At 50.8% G+C, this 20,522-nt stretch overlaps 1 protein-coding gene across 2 annotated transcripts in view; it reads right to left on the bottom strand.

Annotated features, from left to right (window-relative positions):
• Window positions 1-2,490: 2,490 nt before the first annotated feature.
• The window catches only part of KIAA0319L (KIAA0319 like), a 97,109-nt gene continuing 79,077 nt past the window's right edge, over window positions 2,491-20,522 (bottom strand). For both annotated transcript variants that reach the window (XM_005204932.5, XM_002686480.6), the window contains exons 14-21: window positions 19,999-20,150; window positions 19,504-19,642; window positions 17,836-17,995; window positions 12,449-12,591; window positions 11,491-11,613; window positions 10,714-10,804; window positions 9,557-9,648; window positions 2,491-3,740 (exon numbers count right to left, since the gene is read on the bottom strand). In XM_005204932.5, the coding sequence (XP_005204989.1) occupies window positions 3,553-3,740; window positions 9,557-9,648; window positions 10,714-10,804; window positions 11,491-11,613; window positions 12,449-12,591; window positions 17,836-17,995; window positions 19,504-19,642; window positions 19,999-20,150 (1,088 nt within the window). In that variant the 3' untranslated portion in view covers window positions 2,491-3,552. The remainder of the gene's footprint in view (window positions 3,741-9,556; window positions 9,649-10,713; window positions 10,805-11,490; window positions 11,614-12,448; window positions 12,592-17,835; window positions 17,996-19,503; window positions 19,643-19,998; window positions 20,151-20,522) is intronic.

Genomic DNA, 20,522 nt, shown 5'->3' with positions numbered 1-20,522 from the left:
TTGTCACCAAATCCAACTGGTCTGCAAAGCTTTTAGAGCTGCGCTGCTAAGGGCTGTTTGCCCCCTCGTCAAGGGTATGGTATGGATGCACAAATTATCTGAGGAATTAATAAAAGACCAATCAAATCACAGAAGCTTGTGAGGTGTGGGTTCTAGGCATCGGTGTGTTTGAGAAGTTGCCCAGGTTATTCTAATGTGCAGAGCCAGTGAGAACCACGCGTGTCGATACACAGGAATGCGACTGTTAGACGTGTGGGGTGAGGGGGACCTAGAGTGTAGCTTGGAAGGTTAGACTAGGGCACAGCCGTAACTTGCCAGCCAGAGTTTCGTATCTGTGCTGACAAATGGATAGAAGGCTGGCCTCCCCAGGAAAGGTAACTTTAGTTTTCTTCCTTGTGACCAAAAAGGCCTGATCAATTAACCTCCAGTGTCAAACCTGACAACTCAGAGAGCTCCCCAGGATGGAGGGGGGTGGGGCTTTACCTGTTTGGCAGCACTTGGACACAGAGGCTCACACCCCATCTGGGCCTTTGTGGGAGGCCTGAGCGTGGACAGCCCCAGCTCTGGTACTGAGATACTGGGTATTAAGTAGCCACCATCAGCACCAACCACAGACTGGGGGCTGAACGTAGGTGAAAGCGGTTACAGTGGTGGCATGGGTTTGACCAGAGGCTAAACAGGGACCCTTGAACCGCAACACAAATTCCACCGAGGAGTCACGGGCCTGAGCCAGGCTCCCCAAACCCTCCTTCCCAAGGACTCATGGCTCTTGATGGCATACAACTTCTTTCCAGACTTATCTGTCTTCAGAGAGCAACTCTTGGTGTGTGTGACCACCTGTTCTGGCTCCTTTCACTGAGCAGATGGGCTGAAGGGAAGCTGGAAGAACCGGAGTCTCCCCACTTTCCTCCCATAGAAGGCCGGCCAGCGCCACAGCCTTCCAGCCCGGCAGGGTTTTCCTGAGTGTCGCTTCCTAGTGACTAAGGATTCTCTCCACACACAGCACCTGCAGGCTTTGAGAAACGCGAGGATGCCCTCTGCTGGCCTCCCTTCTGGCCATTCTAAATAGAAAATGTAAGATGAAGGTCTTTGAGGGTGGAGGAGTATTTAGTTTGGTCAAGGCAGGGGCTACCAGGCTCCTGAAATTCAGTTATTTCAGAAGGGTTTCTTTGGGGTGACAGGTTAGGTGGAAGTAGCCTCGCTCTCCCTAAGCCAGCCCGAGGATTTCTGCCTCTTTCTTGAGTCAGGCAAGAACAGGGGCATGGCAATCTTCTCAATGCAAGACCCCAAGCCAGGGAAGCAGCACGGGTTTCTGAGTTTTGTTCCCTTTTTTGGTAGGAGTAGGGAATGATAAATTGTTATACTCATCTCTGAAACAGAGATAAAAATATATCCTTCAATGAGCCATGGGTGAAATAAATAAGATGTAGCAAGGAGGCCCAAAGAAAAAGTCCTGTAGCTCTTTGGTGAATCCCTCAAAGCTCTTTTAATACAACATCCTCAGCAAGTCCTGACCGCCTGCCCACCAGCGGCTCCTGTAGTCGGCTCTGCACATCCCAGCCCCAGCGCCCCCCGCAGATTCAAGCACCCACTCCTCCGGGCTTCCTTCACCCTAGCTCAAGACGGGTCAGCTGCCGCCCCCTCTTCCCGCCAGAGTGTGAGATTCTAGACCAGTGGTTCTCAAAGTGTGGTCCCCAGACGAGCAGTGGAGCACTCTGGGATCACATTAGAAAGGTAGATTCTCGTTTCCCCTCAATCCCACTCAGTCAGAAATGCGGTGGTGGGGCCCAGCCGCCCGTGTTGTAAGGGTGATTCTGCTCTAGACCAAGCACAGCCTCCACTGGGCTTCAGCTCCAATTCATTCACGGACAGTGTGTGGGCTGAGTTACTTCTCAGATGCCTCGTTTCTGCTTCTGTAGAAACAGAATCAGTATCCTCAGCAGGGGTCACCAATACCCTCACCTGTGCACAGAGCCTTGGGGAGATAAAGAGTTCCCTGGTCCTTCTCTCTCCTCCCTTTCCTGGAGTCCGAGACTGGACAGCAGCCTCCGTCCACCTGCCGAGCTCACCAAGCAGTCCCTCCAGCTCGGCACTGTCCTGGGGGCTGGGGCCAAGCCCTACTACTTCGGAAATCCAAGCGGAAGACCAGGGCCCCTGAAGGCCCACCTGGGTGTTGGGACCCTGTGTGTCCCCAGCTGGTCCACGGAGTGGAGACAGGGGCAGGAGCGCGTGGGGGTTGTGTGCGTGTACGTATCAATCCCGTGTTCACAAAAGGCTGAAGAAACAACAGACGACTCCCGTCCTGAAAGACAAAAGGAGCAGCTGGCCCGCAGGGGCCAGGCCGCCACTGAGGGAGAAGCCTGGCACTGCCGGCCACGTGCAGATGCCACGCCCTGACTGGCCCGGCGGGGGCGTCACAGGGACGCACAGGGCTGGGCCCCGAGTGCGGGCCGGCCCCGAGCACAGAGCAGCACACCCAGCAGGCAGGCACGCAACTGAACAGCAGGTTTAATCATCTCACGACAGACGGTAGGGCAGTAGTATAAACCAGAAGTTTCCTTTTAAAAAGCCATGTCCCCAAAGCTCCCATTCCTCAATACCCAGACGTCACAGCGGAGGGACCGGTTCCTCACGGCTGAGGAACAGGGCCAGAGGGATTCAGAGTCTGTTCCACCAAGCTCAAAGTCTTTCCAGGTCAAGGTTGCCTTGTGAGTAGCCAAGAGCCCTAGGAGGTGCTGATGCACACGCACTCTTAACACATACACACCCCCACACATGCAGGGACAGAGAGAAGACACTCGGACAGACAGGCACGGAGGAGGCCGTGCTGGGGCAGCCACACACGTGCGCTCTCAGACCGCACAGTCCAGTCTGTCTGTGGCTGTCTCCTCGGCACAGGGAGCACGGAGGAAGCAGCCAGGGTGGCCAGGAGGAAGGAGGGTGGCAGCCTGGGCCCCTCTCCTTTCCGGAAGCAGCCAGCCCTCCCCTACTCGGCAGACTGTTTCTGCACTACCAGCTCACCGTCGGGGGTGAGGAGGGGCGCCACGTCCTCTGGGCCGAGAGAGAGGGCACGCTCCACCCCAAAGCAGAGAACAAGGAACATGCCCACAGGCAGGCTTCTGCGGCCAGGAGCTGGCGGTGCTTGTTTTTGTTCCCGGGGTGGGGGACGCAGTCAGGCCTCGCTGTGCAGGTGCCCCGGCGGCAGCAGTCCTGCCAACAAGGAGCTGGAGAGGAAGCCAGGAGCTGGCGGTGTCCACCCTTGGAACAGGAGAGGGGTGCAAAAAAAAGGAGGCCCTGAGGTGAGGACATTTTGAGGGACCTACCAGATGGGTTTAAAGAGGAAACCTCTTCGTTCACAGCTTCATTCAGGGGTTCCTGGAGAATGTCTCTGGATTCAAGTACCAGCGGCTCTGGTTGTGGGTTTGGGGATGGAGTGGCCAGCAGAGGCTGGGAGAACAGCTGCCCTCCGATGCGGGAGGTAGGAGAAGCAGCCTGGCGATGCTCTGGACCCTGGCACTGCCAATCCCCACCCTGAGGAAACAGACCAGGCGGCTACAAGATCTCCTCGCGGGGGCTCCGGACCTTCAGTGGGGTCTGCCCGTTGGGCACAGAGCCGTTCTGACCGTGCAGGAGCTTGCCCTTCTCTCGGTCTGGCCACGTGAAGATGGCATCGTCACTGTCCAGCTCGGACTCCGAGTGCATCAGGCTGCTGCTCAGCGCTGGGCCTTTCTGTTTGACGCCTGCGAGGGAGTCAAGGATATGGGCGTCAGGAGCCGGGAGCTGCACCCTGCACCCCCCATCCCAGCCCGAAGAGAAGCAGAGCGACAGGGACGGTCACAGTCCTCTCCTGTGGGCAGGAGGCTACCCGAGTCCTCCCAGGCCTGGCTAGACAGAGCAGGGAAGCCTCAGGGAGTACTCTGCAGACCCACAGATCGGCGTCCACTGCAGATTCTCTGCCTCCAGCATCTATTAGCTTCGGTTAGTCCACCCAATGACATGCTCTTTTCTCTCTCCTAAATGTGGGGTGTTTCATCATGTCCCTTCACGCACAGGGCAGAGTTCTGTGGGAGGCAGGCAAACAAGGAACAGGCACTGATACTCTAGAGACTGAGCTTCTTCGCGGACCCTGGCTCAGCGTGGATGGACAGCACCTGCAGAGCTGCTGGCGCTGAGGACACCACCGTGCTCTGCGCAGACGTTTACTCTGGCTTCGCTGAGTGGCAACAAGCGGTGGGAGAGCAGGCGTGTGGCTTGGAGAGGCCTCTCCAAGCAGGGACTGGAGGAGGGACTATCCCAAGGCATCAGTTGGTCAGAGCACACAAATAAGGACCCGTAAGAAACACCTGAGGTCAGAAAAGATGCCTGAGCTTCTATAAGTCACTGCAGTTACGTTCTCTACTCGTCCTTAAGGCTGCAGAGGCCAGACCATACCACGAGGTCGGGTAATAACTTCAGGGCGGACCCCCACCCAGCAGCAAGACGGGTGCCCTCTGGCTGGTGCAAATACCACTCCAAGCAAATGCGGGCTGAGATGGCAGAACTAGGAGTACGAGTGGCCAGCATCGAGAATGCAGCTTGGCAGTGCTCTGGGCCTGGCACAGTCCACCCCCAGGACCTAACCTACCTCCTTTCTTAAAAAGGTGACCAGTCAGGTGAGCCATGTTTGAACCCTCACTCCCCAGCAACCACGCTCCCTCCCCCGGTCCCACCCCCAGTAAACACTGAGAGAGGCTCCTGAGACGACCGTCAGCCACTCTGCCCATTCCTGGCCAGACGGGCCGTAAGGCTGTGGATGATGAGGGCCTCGAGACTCTGACCACGCCCGGCACTCAGGAACCTCAAGCCCGCAGATCCTGCCCGTGTGCCATCTGCCTGTGCAGTGTGCTCTGGGGCGCAGGCAAGCTTACGCAGCTTGTCCACCTCAGGGCACAGTTCTGACACATGACTGCAGACAGTCACACCTTCCACTGTCTCTCAGGATGGCAGAGAAGCAGGGTCGGAGAACAATGCAGCTTTGCAGGCTTTTCCAGTGTGGTGGGGACAGTGCTGACCTAAGAACCAAGACCAGGGAGGGTGAAGGGTCTCACAACTTCTGCTTTGCCCTATAGATGAAGTATCTCTTTGGGGGCTTTCTGCCCCCAGCACCCAAGCACTCGAAGCTTCTCTTCTTCCTCAAAGCCCTTCTGGGCCATAGGTATGGAGGACAGGAGCCTGAGGTGGAGATGGGTTTCTGGCTCCGCAGTACACAGCACTCACCGCGGGGCCTCTCACGACCAGTGAGCTCTGCTCTGCTTGGGGAACTGAGTGGAATTCATCCACTAAGCAATACTAGTGAAGACACTGCTACTATCAACAGGCGCTGACCACTCCCATCTCTGACTCAGCAATTCCATTCCTAGGTCTACACCTGCAGAAATCCATACATCTGTCCACCAAAGGACACAGACCAGAAGGTTTACAGCAGCAGCCCCCAGGGCAGCCAAAGTGCCCAACAGCATGCCTGACAAATGTGTTCCTACAAAGGGAATTATACAGCAATGGGAATGAGCACGCTGTGGCTCTGCCTAAGGACACGCGTGAGTGTCCTAAACGCAACGCTGAGTGAAAGGAGGTGCACACTAAGACTGTTCATATCAGCTACTCCCAGACGCCAATCAACTGCGGGGGCAGGGGCTGCAGAGAAGCATCGACCAGACGCCAACTGCGGGGGCAGGGGCCGCAGAGAAGCACACAGGGGGCTGGGGCTCCTGGGGGGCTGATCACACGGGCACAATCACTTAAGAAACACATTTTCTGTACACATCAGACTGAATCACCGGAAACTGCTGTCTTCTAGGTCAAAAGTGAAATTATCGGTAATTTTATACGGTTTGACCAAAAGCAATAGAAAGTTGTGAAAAGACTCAACAGGAGAACAAAACCAAATCACACCCCACCCCACAGGTGCTGACTGCAAAGCACGCCCCACGGCTGGGCTCCGAGCCCGGGCCCCAGGCACAGGCGGGGGCCCCTCCCGTCCCATCACTCCTCCTCCGGCCTCACCGCGCCCCCGGCACGGTGTCCACTTCAGCTCACTTCCACACACGTCAGGCTCCACAGACTGACTCTTCCTCAACCTCAACTTCCATTCCAGACCGCACCCCTTTAGGTCCTGAAGCCACTCTCCGCATCCCACTGGCGGCTCTGTTCTGGCCTGCAACCACTCCCCAGCCGCAGAGCCCAGATCAAGAGCCGGCCTGCTGGCCTGGTCGGATCCACCAGACCCAAGGGCCTCTCACCTCCCCGGCTAGACACCGCCCCCGGGAGAAGGGCCTGCGACCCTCGTCTGTCCTTGCCTCCGGGTTACCCGGGAGCGGCTGGCCACCTGCGTCCCCCCACCTCTCCCCGCAAGTCTGCCTTTCCAAACTGCCTCTTCCTCCCAGCTGTCCTCCCATCCTGCTTAGGAGAGGGATCTCAAGTCCTCTATGCCCGCCGTCCCCCTCAGAAACCTCCCCTCCATCTTCTGCATCTCTGCCCGCAAACCTGCTCCCAAAACCCATCATCCACACAGTCCTGAATCTCCGCTCATTTTTACCCAGCTTCTGGAAGGACTTTTAACTCTTCAGGGCCTCCGTTTCCTCACCACCTACCTACTTCCTAAACAGACTGCGCTTTCACTTCAGCCATCTGTCCGCTTGCCATCTACTCCAGCTCTTCAGGTGCCCAGAAACCTCTCCAGCACTGTCACTGCCATCACCGTCGCCAATTCTCATCTGACCGCGCTCTGGGGACGCCGCTCCTCCTCCCTCCTCAGCTCCTCAGCCTGGCGCTTTCCTATGGACCCTCACCCCTCTCCTCACGGCTCCTGATGGCTCTCTGGGGATGCCGCTCCTCCTCCTCCTCAGCTCCTCAGCCTGGCGCTTTCCTATGGACCCTCATCCCTCTCCCCACGGCTCCTGACTGCTCTCTGGGGACGCCTCTCCTTCTCCTCAGCTCCTCGCCTGGTGCTCTTCTATGGACCCTCACCCCTCTCCCCACTGAGGGATGTGGCCCTCCCTAGCGGTGCCGGCCGTCTCCAGTATATAGCAGATTCCTACCCAGTCCTGTGCTGCTGCACTCCATCTCCCTCTTCTCTTACTGAAACTGCACCGAGTGTCCTAATTCTGGCCTCAGTGCTGTCAAGTCTGTCTCTCGGGTTGGCAGTCGGCCTGGCCCTTTCCTGTCCCTCCGGGACACTGACACCACGCTGTTCAAGCATCATCATCCCCTCCTCACAGAAACCTCCTTGCTGGCTCCCACCTACAATCTCCTCAGTGAATGACATGGCACAAAACTAATTTTCCTAAGCCAGCACTTTCGTCACCACCAGAAAAAATGCCTCAATCCTTAAGCTGACATTCAAAAATTCCCATAAACTCATCCCCACCCATCTTCTGGCCTCATTTTCTCAACCCCATTCACAACTGTTCTAAACCAAACAACCTTCCCCTGCATTTCTTCTCCAGTCTTTCTCATTCACAGATGCTCAAAGAAGATGCTTGGGGACCATCCTTTGTGTCTCCTTTTCTCTCACACCCCTCTGAAAACATATCATGAACCTCAGCAAGTCTTCCCCTTAAGTGTATCTGGCCTTTGCTCTCTGTCTCATAATCTTTCCACCATGAGGGTGTTCTATCCAGTTTCCTCTCCAATTCCTTCACATGGCAGCCAGTTGTCTTTTTATAACGTAGATAAATCTAACTGCGCCATTCACACCTCTGTAACTCTCCCGACTGCTCCTAGAAGGAGCCCACAGCAGCGTCCCTGCTTACCTGTCCAGCCCTGTGCCACTCACCCCACACTCACCGTATCTTCCGCAAATGCCCCCTGCTCCCTCTGGCAGCTGGGCCTTCAATCAACCAGCTTGGCCTGCAACCCTATTTCTCAGAGCCTCTATGAGCCCCACTCTCCTTCTCGTTGACACTGAGGTCTCAACTTTAATGTTATTCTTTATAAATACCTTCCACTATCACATCTGTATATTTGTGAACTTGTTTGTTCAATGCCTGCGTGATATAAGCTACACAAAAGCATCATCTATTGAGTTCACCATAATATAACCAGCGTCTGGCTTAGGCCTGGTACACAGTGGTATTAATCCATACGCACAGATGAATAAGATACAGTCCCTACCTTCTTCAAGCGTATTATGGACTAGTAAAGGGACAAACAATAAGATAACTGATATAATACAGTGAGAGAAATGCCAAAACAAACACGCGGGAGAAGGAAGAGCGTGACTTTTAACTGGCAGGTTAAGGGTTGGATGAGAAAGTACTTTCTGGACAGAAACACGAACCAACGAATTTGGTTTAGAAAAGAGAGACATCAGCAAGGAGGAGGATCTCAGAAGAGCACACTGACGCAGGCGCACCAAGGCCACTATCCAACAGACCACAAGTCCCCAGAGGACCTCACGGGGTAGAGACCTCGCCACAGCAGCAGACACGGCCTTGGCGACCTCGGCGAGGGTGCTGTGCAACCTTTTCCCCTCTGGCCATCATCCTCAGGATCTCTGGGACGCTCTGGCGGTACTTCTCTGGTTCGCCAGCCCCCATCTCTGGACACTGCCCCACCGTGCTCCCGAACCGAGCTGCCTGGGTGCCGACAGCCTGGACTGCCTACGAGCCTTTATTTTCATCTCATGTCTCTCCTCCCTCACTACACTGAGATTCCGAGGGCAGAGCCTGCGTCGGAGAACGCTACACAGTCCCCTGACAGCCTTTCTAATACCAAGCTTTAAGTATGAGAGATGTTAAACAAACATGTTGCAAAAACAATCAGGTCTACGTTCAGAGTGTTTGGGAACAGCTCTACACAGAGTCCAGCTCCCATAAGGGGACAAGGCCTATCCTGGGGCCTCCATGGTAAAAGGGAACCTCCCCAGTGACCGAGCTCAGACAGGAAGGAGGGCCCTGCACCTGCCCCGGGCCTCCTAACCCCATCACCAAACGCTGTCTCCGTGCTTGTGCAGCTGGAAATTCTCTGACAGATGAGCCCAGCGCACCTGGAGCCGGCAGGGGAGCAGCCCTCCATGGCCTCTGAGATAGTCACGGAGCCTGCAGATCTACCTGACAAACACGGGAGAGGAGAAGACAGGAGGGGAAGGCTGGCTGGAGCAGAGAGCCAGCAGGCGGACACTGGCTTTGACCTCTTCACAGCCTCACCCTGTCTGCTCAGAAAGGACAGACTGAGCAGGAAAAAGAGACCAAGGTCCTTGAGCTCAACCTCAGGGGCAGTTTGAAAAGCTGAACTCCAGGCAGCAACCCTAAGGGGAATGAGCAGGCAAAGGACAGCAAGAGGCTGAGCCCCCTCAGCACAGGGAAAGGGTAGCTGAGAAGTGAGCCCTGGAGCCCGAACTTGTCCAACAGGCAGGTTCTGCCCCCACAGGGCAAAGCAGCCCCTGGTCCTCATCAGGGAGGGGACAAGATGCTTTCCCAGCACAAAGAGCTGTTGGCAGCACACCTGGGAGGGAAGAGTGATGGTGGCGGCTCTTCATCTACTACGGGGTGGCCCCAGCACCCAGTTCCCAACATACCTGCTCGGGACGTTGGCTTCAGTTCTAGGCTTTCCTGATCCGTGGCATCCAGGATCTTGTACTTGCTTTTCCTCTTCGGTTTTCCTTTTTGCCTGAAAAACACAATCCCTGTCTCTGCTCAGGAAAGAGGGTCTGTGTGAGGCTCAGGTCACCACCCACAGGTGACAGCCAGACTCTGCACGTGGAGCCCGGATCCCGGGATGCTGCTTAAGGGAAGAGCTGCTTCTCCTTACTTCTCAGCTGGGAAAGGCAGCAACTGTGATTTGTTATTCAAATATTCCTCACCAACTTGGGAAAGGGTAAAGGAAACATTGTTATCTTGGACAGATTGATTAAAAATGTAAATAAAATGAAACGCCTATCCCTGAAGGGTGGAAGGTGGAGGAAAGCTTAAACTAGCAATGTTGTTAATGGTGGTTGTCCTGGACTGGTGGGAATTTTCTAAAATTCTTTTAATTTGCTAAGTTTTATTGTGAGGTTATGTCGCAGCTTGCATTTCAGCTCTGCAACTTACTAACTGTATCCTTAGATGGATGACATCAGTTTCCTGAGAAAATGCTCTTATGCCTATTAAAAAAGATATTACCTATAAAATGTCATCATGATACTTGGCACACAGTAAACACAGAAGTGATACCTATTACTAAAAATGAGAAACACAATAAATATTTCTCTCAAATATTTTAAGACGAGATAGGAAGACTAGATGAAAAAAACCTGAAAGACTTAATCACGGCTAACCTAAGTCTATAATTACAAGAAAACATGCACGCACATGAATCTCAAATCGAAGGGGAGGCAGACAAATTAAGATTCCACGGCAACAGTGGTGAGGCTGAGGTGTGGAGTACAAAAGCTCACACACCCTAGAGGCAGATGTAAGCCAGGCCTATGCCCCAGGCCCTCCCCATGCCCACTCAGCCACAGCCATGTTTTCCAGGTTGCAAATCACTGCAGTGACAGCCACTCCCTCCCTCAGGAGCGTCAGACGGTAAGACCACCTTTTTGGGGCATGCTGTGGGTGGGCCATGTAATGGTAATGGTAAGAGAAAAATCCCAGGACTCAGGGCCCCCACGTAGACGGTGCCAGATACCTCTCTAATGAACAAATACGTAATTAGAAGGCTGAACAAATTTACAGGGCAAGTGCATCTTACCTCTTACAACAACAGATTACAGTCCAGGACAGGATCCCCAAGGCAACAACAATGAGAAAGGAAGCAATGATAACATATAACACGCTCCACTCTGCCAAGAAAAACACAGTAGTAAGGGCGCTGGAGAGAGAGGCTGAACGGAGGGCTGCGCTGCCCAGCGGGGGCAGGAAACACTCCCTGGACAAAACGGACCCAGGGCTCCCCAGGGAAGATGAGACCTTAGAGATAAAAGCAGCTGAAGTCTGAGCTTGGCTCTGAGACCCTGCAGCAGCGGGGCAGGCTGTAATGAGCTTCAAAAGAGGAAAAGAGGGGAATGGAAATCTACGGGCTTCCCTGGGGCGAAGCACACAGGCACTCTGAAAGGACAGGAGGCCGCACGGCGGGTCTGATTCATCTGCATTTTGTGGCCGGTCTCATTTACGCTTGTTTCGTTTTAAACAGCTGCGTCAGGGGAGCTCCCTGGCGGTTAGGACTTGCCACTTTCACTGCTGGGGCCTGGGTTCAGTCCCTGGTCAGGGAACTAAGAAACAAAGATCCAACAAGCCCCGAGGCGTGGCCAACAAACAACAAGAGAAAACCACAAACACTGCCTCAGAGCTTTCCTCTAACCTTGAGCAAGTGCGGAGGAAGGAAGCATTAAGTCCTCGGCAAACATCAAATACACAAAGTTCTTCTCCTCGCTTGCTCATCTGCCTTGGAAACACCAACACCCACCCACTCAACTCAGAGCCACAGTCAACGCCAAACCAGCTGGCACAGTCAAAGCAGGAAACTCACCACAGTTGCTGTCTCCATCCCTCAGCTGCACCTTGATGAAATTCTCCATCCAAAAAGGGTCACAGACACAGCGTTTGGTGAATGAATCACAGTGGCCATGGTCAGAGCAGTTCAACTGGCACGCTGCAAGTAGGAGGAGAGGGAGCAGGTCTACAGGAGTCAGAGCCAGAGAAGGACCACCTTCCGGGGCCCATGAAGACGGGATGGGACCCCCAGACCCACGTCTATGGTGACGTGTCCTTGAGACCTGCCCCCAAAAGCCTTTACAGCTGGCACCACGCCCTTATCACCATCATGGCTGGATACAACTGGAGCAGTCAGCAAGGCTCCAGACTGTTTTCACTTGCTGTTTTCCATATCAGCAGTTCTTAATCTTTCATGTCCCACAGACCTTCTTCTCAGAATAACTTAATTGCCAAGATAAAAGACATAGTATTATAGAGGAAGGCAATTATACTAAACATGTTTCTGAAGCATTTAAGAATACAAAACTTTGAAGATAACAATATATGTCTTTATTAAAATATTAAGTCATAAGATTATAACAGTGATAATTTTGAAGTAATGATGAATAAAAATGTTTTTTCATCAACTGGTATGATACAAAACTATTTGAATTTCTATTGCCTTGAAGTCACATGTTCTGCTAATACTACAGTACTTTGTAAATGAGGAAAAGAGTAAATTTCAGTCAGAGGCTCATGAAAACAAAGATGTAATTAAATTTTTTTTCCCATTTGAACTCACAGCTCCTCTGAACACTGTCTCAGGGGCCCAGGGACCCCAGGTGAAGAAGCTCTGCAATGAGTTGGGACTCTTCCATGATAATGGTAGTGGAAGAAAGCGATTATTTCCTTATTTCCAGAGAACCAGAAATGTAGCCCAAGGACAGCAGGGATGACAGGCGAGCTGTGGGCACTGGGCAGGCTCTCATTCCCAACTCCCCACAATTACTCACTGACAGTACTGATCTCCAGGGCTCTGAATATCAGAAAGTCTGCCTTCTGCTTCTGCAGCTCACTCTTGAGCATTGCTGCCACCTCATGGCCTTTGAAGATCTGGTGAGGAGGCTCATTCTGAACAAAAAATACCATCTTGGTGCTGCGGAGACATGCAACAGTATGAATGAGCTGAAGCTGTCAAATGGATAGCAGTAGCTACCATTTGCTAAGTACCTTCTGTATGTGCCAGACACTGTGCGAAGTACTACACACATTCTCCCACAGCAAGTCAGTGAGAGAGGGGCTGCCCAGCACCATCTCCATGTTACAGAGGACAACACTGGGGCTCAGAGGGGTTAAGTAGCTTGCCCAAGGTCACACAGTTAATTATGGCAGAGCCAGATCCCAACCCTGATATGCCTGACTCCAAAGCCTAGGCTTTTAGAAAAGCCCTAAGCTGCCCTAATTAACAAGACCTATTCCAAAAGGTAACCAGAGGTCAGAAACACAGGGATTTAGTTTTGGGTACATTCTGCTGTCAGCCTTTTAACAGCTAAGAGCATAGTGATGTTGGGTTTGTGCCTATATCATCTATAAGACAAAGCACAGTGTTTTCTAAAATGTAAACTGCTGCACGGCATCAGAGCATCGTCCGCAGGCCAAAACATGGCCAAAATGATAACTACCGTGGCAGCAATAAGAAAAGGCTGGCACAATGGTGTGGCTGGTACAAGATTATGTTATTCTCTGTCCAGATCTGTTTACTTTCTGCCTGTCAACTTCTGTCCAAGGCAGAAAATGTTTGAGCTCACTTCTGGGTGGCATGGAATCTGTTCACTAGGCCTTGGCCTCCATTTTTGGCAGCCTGCTTTGTGATTCCATATTAGTCTCATAACTGAACTCTCCCAACCACTGGGTTCATAGGTGCGCCCCCAGTAAGGATTCCCACTGCACACAGGGGCTGGGTGGGACCCAGGTATCCCAGAGGGCCTGGACCAGCTTCATTTAGTATAACTGTCTGTTTATCCCAACTGTGTGTGTATCTCAAAGTATCATAGAAACAGTATCATCTTCTATGTGTGGACTGACATGAAAGTTTGGGAAGTCCTTTCCTAAAAGACTTTTAAAAGTTCACTGTGTAGTAAGGCTAAAAATGGGGTATTATAAACTCCAGAATCAAGAAACAAATCTTTTCCATAAGATTTGTGGTCATTTCTCGTACTGCATGTAAAATAGATAACTAACGAGAACCTACTGTATAGCAAGGGAACTCCACTCAATGCTCTCTGGTGACCTAAACAGGAAGGAAATCTAAAAAAGAGTGGACTGTGACTGCCTAGAGGGGTGGGATGAGGTGGGAGGTGGGAGGGAGGCGCAAGAGGGAAGGGCATCTGTATGCCTACGGCTGATTCACGTTGATGTATGGCAAAAACCAACACAATATTGTAAAACAATTATCCTCAAATTAAAAATGAATTCATTAAAAAAAAAAGAGCGGATATAGGTTTGTGTATAATTGATTCACTTGGCTGCACAGCGGAGACTAACACAACGCTGTACAGGAACTATACCCCAATAAAAATTAATCTAAAAAAGATGTGGTCATTTCTCATATTTTCTCCTAGTTACCTAATAATTCACACTTATAGTTTCCATTTTTGTCTATATACAAATAACCCTCAAAGCTTTATCTCCTCTCCCCATGTCCCTCTTGAGTGACCAAATCTATACCTACAAATGCTTGCTAGAGTATCTACACCAGATCTACCACAGACATCTCAAACCCAACATGGTTCAAAACAGACTGATAATAATCATTAATTAACTCATTATGTATTAGGGACTACACACACATTATCTTATGTAATCTTCACCAAGCCTTCAAAATGGCTGCTAGAATTTTTACAGGTGAAGGATGAGTTTGGAGAGATACAGTCACCTGCCCACTGTCACAAAGCTGCCACTGACAGAGGCCAGGCTGCCTGGTGAGAGGCCCATGCTCTTTCCCGTCGTAATAACACTCTTTCCTTCCAATCATATCCTCCTCCTGAATTCCTCAGCAAAGCCCATCAAGGCCAAACCAGAAACCCAGATGCTTCTCTCTTCCTTGTGCCTCAGATTCAGTGACACAAGTCTGCAAGCAACCCCTTCCACAACGCTCTCACCCGCACTCTCACTGCAGCCTCGCCACTGCTGTGTCCCAGCCAATTCCCACCAGCTTGATTGATCCCAGCAGCCAACTTCCTATTCCTATTCCCAGGTGCTAAGCAGAGCTTAAAAATAAAGTCCTCATCATCATGCTGTCTCCAATCCAGTGAACCCTGACTGCGTATTAGATTCATCTGGGGTTTTTTTAAAATTTAGGTGCCCAGACCTTACTCCAGACCAACTGAACCATCATCTGTGGGGGTGAGGCTTGGGTAATGGTATGTTCATAAAAGCTCTTAGTGTTACTACTGTGCAGCTGGAATCGCCACTCTCACTTCCTGTCTAACCTTGGGTGAGACCCCAATACTGCTCAAAGCCAGCATTGGGGTCTCAACATCCTTTCCTGGAGTGGGTGTTCTCAACCTTCACCACTTTCCTCAGACTGTCCAGCTCACGCTTACCTCCTCGAAGCAGACGGCCTTACCTCCAGCTTCAGAGAAACGGGATGTTGGTACTAGAGAAACTGGGTGTTTGTACTCACCCTTTCAAATGCTGTCCTTCTCTGCTTCTAAATTCACCTGAAAGAGCACATCTTCCCTCCTCTCCTCCCATCTCCAGAGGAAGTGGTGCTCCTGCTCTGTCCACAGCCAGTCCCCCAGAACTACCTCTGTTTCTAACCACTGCCCCAATCTCCACCATCTACTTCTCTTCTACGTCTTTCCCTCGGTCTATAAAAATGTTCAGGTATTTCCTATCTTTAAAAGGTGTTCTTTTGAGCTTGTTTCCCATATTGTTTTCAACACCAGCCTTTTCAAAGAGGCATTATACCATCTCTGTATTCTCAAACCATGAAAAGCTTTGCTCCCAGCATCTAAGTGAAATGATCTCACTAGAGTTCTGATGAGCCACTAATCACAAACTCAGAAGCCTGTTTTGCGTGCTTGCCACACCTGTCCCTGTAAGCACCTGAATCCCTTGGCAGCCCACCCCCTCACTGCCAGCCCATCTCTTAACTCCCAGCAGGCGGCTTCCATCTGGCTCTCCTCCCACTTCTCTGGCTGCTGTTTCTTAGTTTCCTTTGCTGGCCCTTCTTTCTTTGCCTTCCTCTTGAATACTGATGTTCTCCAGAGCTCTGTCCTCAACCCTCTTGACACTCTCCCAGTGTGACTCATCAATTATGGCTTTAACGCCGCCTGTACAGTGACTCCTGATCTTTGGCCTTTCCTTCCACCTCAGGTTCCAACCTATGCGTTCTACTACCTGATGAAGCATCTCCCTATGTAAGCCACGTGAAGTGCTTTTAGTCACTCAATCATGTCCAACTCTTTGCAATGCCATGGACTGTAGCCCACCAGGCTCCTCTGTCCATGGGATTTCCCAAGCAAGAGTACTAGAGTGGGTAACCATTCCCTTCTCCAGGGGATCTTCCCAACCCAGGGATTGAACCCAGGTCTCCTGCATTGCAGGCAAGATTCTTTACCATCTGAGCTACCAGGGAAGCCCAAGACACCCCAAATTCAACGGTCAAAACTGAACTCATTATCTTTTCTTTGAAACTGGTTCCCTCTGTATCCCTAATCTCAGCGCCCACCATCTATCCAGGCACACAAACGAAAATTCTCATATTTGACAGTTCACTCAGTTTCATTCCAAAAGGGTCACCAAGTCCTATTGATTTACTATGACATTCTTTTAATTTCCTCATATCTTCTGCCATTTCCACAACTACTACCTCATTCGGTGTTAGCACCCTTTTCCTAGACTAATCCAAAAGCTTCCTGATTTGTCTACAAGCCTTTGGTCTCTTCCTATTTTAGTTTTAGCCTCCACACTACCAACCTCCCTTAAAAAAAAAAAAAAAAGAACTAATATCCTTGTTTCAAAAATAAACAAAAACTTCACATACAAAACTAACTTCTGAGTCCTCCCACCCAAACTATTCAAACTGCCCTGCCTGGCCTGCTTATGACTGTCCTGAGTCTACAGAGCCAGCCTACCGTCCACCATATCCTAGGGCCGGGTAAGTGCTCTGAACCCATGGGCTTCTTCCAGAGCAAACTCTACGTTAACATCACGGGAATATTGTTCATGCTGTTCCCCTGTGCTGAATTTCCTCCTTGTCCTTCTATGCTTGATCAGTGTCAGTTTTACTTCTGGAAAATCTTTGAACTACCTCAATCCTAATTCTCCTGAAAAAATAATCACCCCCTTGCCTGTGCCTCCATGATAGCGTTACCCCAAAACTGGGTTCTCCTCTAGGTGGTATTGAGCCAAAAGACACAACCAAGCCAAAGGTGAGAAGAAGGAGAATCTATCACTTGTGGCAAGTGAGGAGAACACTGGGGATCTTTCCCAAAGCAGTGTCTCCCTAGATGGCAAAACTGGGGAAGTTTTACGCTAAGGGGGCATACACATTCATGAAGGGGCTTGAGCAGAGAATTCAGCACAGAATTGGGACATAGGTCAACAGAGTCCAAGCTTTGGCTGACTGAAATTATGAGGCTCAGAAAAGGTCAATATCTTTTCTCAGGTTCCAGTTGATCTGGTGGATGAGGGTTTCAGGCTATCTTTACCACTGGAACAGAACTGGGAGTCTTTACAACTGATTTATTATTTTTGGTATTGTTACTTCTCTTACCTGAGAAGAATCACTGGGTCCTGAATTCTTTTTTTGCTTTGGTCACACTGCAGGACTTGTGGGATCTCAGTTCCCCAACCAGGGGTTGAACCTGGGCCATGGGAGTGAAAGCCTAGAATCCTAACCACTAGGCCACCAGGGAACTCCCCGTTCCTGCATTCTTTCTTCCCTTAAGATCATTAATTAGTGAGACCTCAAGGGCAAGCACTGTAGCCAGGTTTAGATCACAAAATGGCTTAGGCCAAAAATGGCTTAAGGTAAGAAAAGCCTGATTCTCTTCTTCTGGGGACCCCCTACCCTATCTGCTTCCAACTGGCCTTCTGTCAAAGCCACTGCGTATTGATGTTACGTATTTACTTGGTCATCTCCCTCCTAGAACACAGTCGTCAAACATCATGGCCGTCTTCTGACCTTGGGATCTGCTGCAGTATCTAGCACAGAGCACATGACCTGTCCTAAAAGAGTACATTTCTTCTTCGTTAAAGAAATGAACACCATGAGTGGTTCCTGGTCAGAGGGCCCACTCTTCTCTATCTACCCACGCTACTTTATCAGCTCAGTCAAGAAGCCCAGGGACCCCTGGTCTTTCCTCGTCTCCCCCCATTCATGCCCAGCTACCTCTGCTCCGTGTACGGCTGAATCTTTTGCACAATGATGTCGGAGTCCAGCACCCCCAGGAGGACCCCAATCTGGCGGATGAACATCCCCTTCAGCCTCTCAGTTAGCTGACTGACGTTGACATCCAAGATGAGCTCCACCAGGCTGTTTTTCCTGGGATCTGGAAAGCACGTGGATCAGTCATGGCTTTAGAAGCAGGAGAGTTAACACAGACCAGCCACTGTGCCTGCGCTCTGGCCCAGGAGAGAATGTGGTGAGAGCATTCAGAAATGCAAGTGACCTCTTTCAAAATGGAAAGGCCCCATGGTGAACTCCCCATTGCTTCGTCCTGAAGCATTCCTGGTCTCTCCACTAACCTGAGAAATACCACACATGTGCTGGGGCCCAGTGCAAATCAATGGGGTTTAGTGAAGGAAGTGGGGAAAAGAAAAGCACTTCAACGTTTGTTCTAAAAGTCTCTGCCCAACTGGCTTTCCTGAACTATCCAGACCAAGTGGTGGGTGTCCAGCAATCTCTCCTGATCCAGTCTGATTTTCAGTGACTGCTGTACTTTGTATGCAACAATGGGAGGGAAATTTTCCATGCCAACAATCTTACCAATGGGAATGCACCTGCCCTACAGGTTTGAAAACCATAAACACAAAGGAAATCCAGGCAGCCAAGAAACAAGGATTTCCTTAAAACAACATCACAGCCGGACAATGTTTTCACAACTCTAGAACTGTAAGACCATTATGTCTTACTTTTGATTATGTCCTAAAGACTGTTCTATATGTGGAAGTTCAAAGTGACTATTCAGAATACCTTCTTCACATACTTGATGCACCATGTGTCTGTCCTGATGTATCACTGACATAATTAGAGACTATCTGTGATGTGATTTTAAACACAGAGGAGACTTCACAGTGTCCTGGCTGTTGTCCTTCAGAGAGGCAGGGCAAGGACTGAAGACCTGCCAAGATCCCTTCCCTTCTAAGACATCTGTACATAAGCTTGGCCTTAATCCTAATAAAGAGTAGGTTGAAAGTTTATACCTTCTCATCAGATGCTCAGGAATTTATAACACTCTATCCCACCCTGTACTCATTTCCTCCCTAATACCAAATTAGCCTTGAAACAAAACAAAAACATGGTTCTATTTAAGAAAGAAATTTTATTTCTGCAAATCTGAAAAATGTAAAGGACACCAGTTACTTTACCTTCCCTGGGGGTTGTCAGATAAAGCCTGAGGCTCAACTTACAAAAATAAATTGTTTTCTGCAGCTGGGTGCTGATGAGACATCATGACTCAAGTTATTCCTGTGCTCAGATTCCCAAAGCACCCTGAGCCCTCTGTCATCAGTCACACATAGAGGATAAAGTGCTGGCACAGGGGCCCAAAGGCCTGGCTCTGACACAACGGCTGTGTGAAGCTGAGCAAGCCCTGCCCTCTCTGAGTTTCTGTTTCTCCATCTGAGTTAAGTAGGGGGAGGTCCATATTTCTGTGTGCGTAGGAGAGGTCTTGCTGGAACAGAGAGTCTCTACAGAGTTCTTAGCTTGGGGATTCTAGATTGTTTAAAGCTGGATATGCCATCTGGCTCTGTCCATGCTGGGGGAAGGGTCTCAGGACCCAGGCGCTGCTGGGCTGATCCAGCAATTCCACTCTGGCTCCTCACTAAATGAACTCACCAGGTTTCACCTCCACCGTGGTCCGGTCTACATCACTCTCACCCTTCGCGTCAGTCACCTTCAGGTGAAACGTGTAGGTTCCCTCGACCAGGTTGGAGAGAAAGAGGACAGGGTGGTGATCAGAGCGATTTAACACCTCCTGTGGGGTGGAACGACACGGCAATGTTGCAGAGCAAAGCCACACTCCTTTCACGGGAGTTAGCTGCCTCTGTCATAGCTAAACCCCCTCTGGGCAGATGGCTTTGAGTTCCTGCTCTGTGATGGCATCACAACCCACAGTGATGAGGATCAGAGAACAGAATCATGTTCTCTTCCACACAAGCTTGAGGGGTGACCCTAGGCAAGCCATTTAATCTTCCTGGATTTCAGAACAATTCAGGTTTGACACAAGAGACCACTTGGTTAAAACAGGTCCTGGAGTGCTTGACTCAGCCTCCTCTCCCCATCTCACCACCTGACCGACCTGTGTAGCTCTCCACCTCCTGGCACACTTACCCCTGCGGCTGGGCTCCCCTCATCTCGAGTCCAGAGGTAGCTGACTATTCCCTTGTCATCTGAGGACTTGGAGCCGTCCAGCTCTGCTGTGTCCGTGGGCAAGGTAATTACCACATTCCCAGCTATCTTGGCTACAGGTGCTTTGTTCATTTCTAAACAAAGAGAAACCATTGAAAAAAATGTATGATTCAGAAAAAAAAGAAATGCTTCTTCATGGTGCTTGTGAGGAAATTAAACACCAAAAACATCCTAACTGAAGAACTGTTTCAAGTGCTTATCCAGGCCAGCAATTAACAGTGTAGAGTTACCACCACCAGTGCCTCAGGGGCTGTGACTCCAGTCCCACCCAGAGAAATGTTCCCCGACTGCACAGCAGAGGGCACAAGTGCAGTTTCTTCCTAAATCCTCACAGCAGCCCCCCTGGAAGGGATCCATTTCTCTGCTCTGGTGACATAAGGTGATTGGAAACAAAGGCCTAAAGTGGTTAAAGCCCTGAAGTTCAGGTTTCATCAGCTGATACTACA

The sequence above is a fragment of the Bos taurus genome, chromosome 3 (genome assembly GCF_002263795.3).
Source record: "Bos taurus isolate L1 Dominette 01449 registration number 42190680 breed Hereford chromosome 3, ARS-UCD2.0, whole genome shotgun sequence".
Taxonomy (NCBI): domain Eukaryota; kingdom Metazoa; phylum Chordata; class Mammalia; order Artiodactyla; family Bovidae; genus Bos; species Bos taurus.
The sequence above is the reverse complement of the archived record's forward strand: the minus strand, read 5'-3'. Positions and strand labels throughout refer to the sequence as shown.